Below are 5,177 nucleotides of genomic sequence, written 5' to 3'. Positions count from 1 at the left end.
GAGCATACCACATCACCTTCGCAGGAACCCTCTTCCCGGGGAGTTCGCCGTCAACATCACCAGGGTCATCTCGTCTGATCTTATACCGCAATGCACTGCATACCGGGCATGCATTCAAATCCTCGTATGCACCGCGGTAGAGGATGCAGTCATTAGGGCATGCATGTATCTTCTGCACCTCTAATCCTAGAGGGCATACGGCCTTCTTTGCTGCGTACGTACTGTCGGGCAATTCATTATCGTTTGGAAGCTTCTTCTTCAATATTTTCAGTAGCTTTTCAAATCCTTTGTCAGGCACAACATTCTCTGCCTTCCACTGCATCAATTCCAGTACGGTACCGAGCTTTGTGTTGCCATCTTCGCAATTGGGGTACAACCCTTTTTTGTGATCCTCTAACATGCGATCGAACTTCAGCTTCTCTTTTTGACTTTCGCATTGTGTCCTTGCATCAACAATGACCCGGCGGAGATCATCATCATCGGGCACATCGTCTGGTTCCTCTTGATCTTCAGCAACTTCCCCCGTTGTAGCATCACCGTATTCAGGGGGCACATAGTTTTCATCGTTCTCTTCTTCTTCGCTGTCTTCCATCATAACCCCTATTTCTCCGTACTTCGTCCAAACATTATAGTGTGGCATGAAACCCTTATAAAGCAGGTGGGTGTGAAGGATTTTCCGGTCAGAGTAAGACTTCGTATTCCCACAATTAGGGCATGGACAACACATAAAACCATTCTGCTTGTTTGCCTCAGCCACTTCGAGAAAATTATGCAGGCCCTTAATGTACTCGGAGGTGTGTCTGTCACCGGACATCCATTGCCGGTTCATCTGCGTGCATTATATATAATTATGTGTGTCAAAAGTAAGAAAATTAGACAAGTATCTATCTAAAGTAAGAATTTTTTCTTTCAGAAAGAAGATAAGAACAAGAGGCTCACCACGGTGGTGAAGACGGGGACGGGACGTGACGGACCGCTAAACCTAGACAAATCTGGGGGAAAATGGAGCTCGGAGGTCGAGTTTTGAGAGGAGAAAGCTTAACTAGTGTGGCTCGGGCATTTCATCGAACACCTCATGTGCATAGGAGGTGAGCTAGAGCACCACAAAGCTCTTCCCTCGTCGGCTAGAAAAAACAGAGCAGTGTGGAGTGCTCTGCTCGCCGGCGAGGGGGTATATATAGCCACCTCATTGGTCCCGGTTCTAGGCACGAACCGGGACCAATGGCTGTGGGCCAAGAGCGAGGACCATTGGTCCCGGTTTGTGCCTAGAACCGGGACAAATGGGTCCACACGAACCGGGAGAAATGCCTCCCGAGGCCCGGCCGGCCTCCTGGGCGCACGAACCGGGACGTATGCCCCATGGGTCCCGGTTCGTGACAGAACCGGGACTAATGGGCTGGCCAGGCCCCAACCAAAGCCCTGTTTTCTACTAGTATTAATATAACTCTAGCAAAATATTTTAAAAGCCCGTGATAACGCACGTGCATTCTACTAGTATACACATATTATGACACACACAGAAATATAAATTTTTTTGTCTCCAGACGATATTGATCTCAGTAGTCAATATCAAAACACAGCGCATGGGTATGTAGTTTTTTTTCTTTCGTTGCAACGAACGGGCAGTTTTCCTAGTTTTTTCATCATCAGATCCTTTCGTAGGTCAGCTAATATTTCGTCCGTCAACTGCACCAGATTCTTGCCCGTCGTTTGGGCGTAGAGTGTGAAAAAAGAAAAGAGTCGAACTCCAGAGCTCCCGCTTTGTCACTATGACCATAACCAGTTGAGCTAGCTCTCAATTGTGATGAAAATAAGAGTTAGCAACTACTTAATGCAGACAAACTTATGGAGCCTCTATCCCGCACATGAGCCGATGTTGGGCCTGGTCTGCAGCAAAAATTAATTATTCCCGCGGGAACGACAAAGCCAACTGAGTTGGCTTACGATTGTGCTAGAAAAATAGGCAAGTTTCCAAATTAATTAGTCCCGCATCTCTTTTTTACATCAAATCCCACCAATTTATATACATAGTGAGTTGTACCAGAATCAGCAAGCAGCAATCAGAGGATCATATATGTATTCAGATTTAAGGAAGAGGAACACGCATGGCCTGCGCACATACACACAAGCAAAAAAGAGTTCAGGCTGGGGACGCGTGCGTATGAGGAGCAATTGAATTGTGGAGCTTATAAAATGAACAAGCATGGAATTATAAGCACACAAGTTTGCTGCTGAATATGATTTTCAATTATTAAAAATCTGTACAACATCAGAACACTTCTTACCTACAGATTTGGCTAATTATTGTGATTTTATATTATCATATGAAATGTTATTTTATCTGATGAACAGTAATAGCATTCCTTGCCTAAAATCATAGTTCGGGAATCTATCTATTTGCTATCTCATTTTCCCTTAGTTGAAGAGACAATCGATCACCCCCTCTCTATTATATATATTTTTTCATGCATGTCATTACATGAATGTTTCAGTTATATATTTGATAATTTACGTACAAACCTATTTTTATATATATATGAACTTTGCATATTCTACATCAGGTATGAGGGAATATTTGACCCGCAAAAAAAAGTATGAGGAAATATTTACATTTCTAAAGGGTCGGTTCATTGTTGTAAAATTTCCAATAAAGTGATTGTCAAATTTTATTTTGTATTCAGTAGTGGCTTAAGCTATCTTTTTTTTTTTGGCATGGGTGGCTTAAACTATCTCATAAAGCTATTGTAGATGTGCCTTGGTACTCCTACAATACTCAGACATTTTTTCGAGATTGCTACCCAGTAGACACATTTACGAACCACCCTCGGACAAAAAGAAAACTGAAATAATAGAAATTTAAACATTTCTTACAACATGAGGCAACCTCCATCGTTCAATATCCAATCAAGATGAGCAACACCAGCTAACATGAACTTCTTTAGAGAGTCATCGAAAGATCGCGCGGTAGAGAAATAGAATCGTTCTAAGATGATACATAACACAAAGAGACATATATGTAGGGTGGAGGAAGGAGTAATTCAACAGTAAAAAAGGTCGGCAATGTCGCCTGATGTACGTGATAGTCAAAAATATATGTGATACACACAATTGATATCGAACCATAGAATATGTATCCTAAAGATATGTCATACAAAATTGGTATTGTGCAATAAAATATGCATGTCTCATTGCAACGCACGGGCATTTGTGCTAGTTAAAACTAATGAATTAAAGCTAGCTAGCGGACGTGCCAATGGGCCGGCCCATTCCTAGCGATGCGAGGGTCCAGTCGCGCTCCCACCTCGTCGGATCCCTCCCTATTGGGTTCGTACAAATATTGGGTTCGTACAAAAAGAGTAAAACCTCTCCCGGATTATTTATATTTGTCTCAAACACAAAGAAGATCGGAACAAAGATTAAGAAAACATGATCTTGGCAAATTCTTGCCGCCGCATCCTCAGCATCGGAGCCCGTGGCCGTCCCGGCTACTTGCTACCGCAACCACTCCACCTAGGAATAGGATCCTTGCTCCGCCGCATCACCAAACCCGCTGCCGTTTGTCGATCGCCCGCGCTCCGTCGATGCTACTGCACCTCCCAGCCCGTCGACCCCCGGCCCCGTTCGTACCACAGTCCGCTCAAGATCGCCTCCGCGGCAGTTCTACTCTCCGGCGTCACGGGCCTCACGGCATTAGCCTACTACCGCCCGTACCTCGACATCGAGGTCGTGCCCTACACTAATCGGACTCATGTGGTCGTCCTCTCCCCCCAGTCGGAGCGCGAGCTCTGTGTTCGCCGCTTCGACGAGGACATGAACAAGTACGCCGCCGAGACCCGGATCGTTGACCCGCTCCACCCCGACACTGTCCGCGTCCGACGCATCCTCGAGAAACTCATCCGCGCCGCTCACCGCAACCTCGGCATAGACAACAACCACGACACTGTGATGCTCTCCTCTCAGAAGGATGCGCAGGATCTGGATGACGAGACCCGAAGAAAGCAGCAGGGTAAGAAATCAGGCCGTCCGCAGCCGCACGCCGGACATCTCCGTGGGCTCAAGTGGGAGGTCATCCTTGTCAAAGATAATCAGGCCAATGCAGGCTGCGTGCCCGGCAAGATAATGGTCACCACCGGATTGCTCGATGTTCTCAAGACTGACGCTGAGATTGCCGTTGTTCTTGGCCACGAGGTGAGGTAGCTAGGTTTAATACTGGATTAATGAGTTCATGTCAGGCAATTCAAACTCTGATCGATCCCTCATTCTTTTTTTCCAGGTTGGGCACATCATTGCAAGGCACAGTGCGGACATCCACGAGTGGTTTCCCAATCTCTTATGCGGGCCTTTCTTTTCAATGTATGTTCACCTTTTGCATTTTCACGTGTTCTGATTTACTCTCTCCGTTCCTAAATATTTGTTTTTTTAGAGATTTCAAATGGACTACCACATATGGATGTATATAAACATATTTTAGAGTGTAGATTCACTCATTTTGCTTCGTATGTAGTCACTTGATGAAATTCATAGAAAGACAAATATTTAGAAACGGAGGGAGTAATTAATTACCTATATTCTGCCTTCCTATGATACATAATGAATAATATATTAATAGAGAAAATTTATACATGACACTTGTAAGGAGGCTTATTCTACATGTTATATGATACACATTAATTATTTCTAAGTCGATCTGATAAAATGTCATTTGTCAGTCCACAAAGTTGCACATCATGAAATCTAATTCAGCAAGGGGAAAAAAGGTGCGTCGGAGTTTAAACCCTAGCAGTGTGTTTAATTGCATATTTCTAGATGTAAAGTTGCATATAATTTTTATATATTGCGCAGCTATCTATTTTATGTTAAATGTAGAATCAACGTCATGTTCCCATCGACAAAGGTAATTTTAGAAAGACTTGGAATTCTCGGTCGACAAGATCCCTCCGCTCACAAGAAGTTACCGGAATGACACAAAGATCAAACTAAAATAAAATATCCAATGTTGACGGAGACTAGACTAATTGATAGCAGTACATTTAAAATATGCATTTTTAGCACCGTGTGCCATGCCGGAGGAGCTTGCTTCTCATGCTATCAATATTATAAAGGGCCTCCTGCACTAGCTTTGACGTTAAACTCTTGCTAGTGTATTATGTTATCTCTTCAGTTATTAATATTATTAA

The 5,177-nt window shown here is 43.8% G+C and overlaps 1 protein-coding gene across 1 annotated transcript; it reads left to right on the top strand.

Annotated features, from left to right (window-relative positions):
* Positions 1-3,426: 3,426 nt before the first annotated feature.
* Positions 3,427-4,197, top strand: LOC120964986 (mitochondrial metalloendopeptidase OMA1-like). Its single transcript, XM_040390091.1, has one exon. It carries the CDS (start codon positions 3,427-3,429, stop codon positions 4,195-4,197), a length of 771 nt encoding a protein of 256 aa, XP_040246025.1.
* Positions 4,198-5,177: the final 980 nt, after the last annotated feature.

This window comes from Aegilops tauschii, chromosome 5 (assembly GCF_002575655.3).
Source record: "Aegilops tauschii subsp. strangulata cultivar AL8/78 chromosome 5, Aet v6.0, whole genome shotgun sequence".
Lineage (NCBI taxonomy): Eukaryota > Viridiplantae > Streptophyta > Magnoliopsida > Poales > Poaceae > Aegilops > Aegilops tauschii.
This window is presented reverse-complemented; position numbering and strand designations above follow the sequence as displayed.

Coding starts and splice junctions, on each gene's coding strand:
- LOC120964986 (XM_040390091.1), top strand. CDS start 3,427: ATGATCTTGGCAAATTCTTGCCGCCGCATCCTCAGCATCGGAGCCCGT.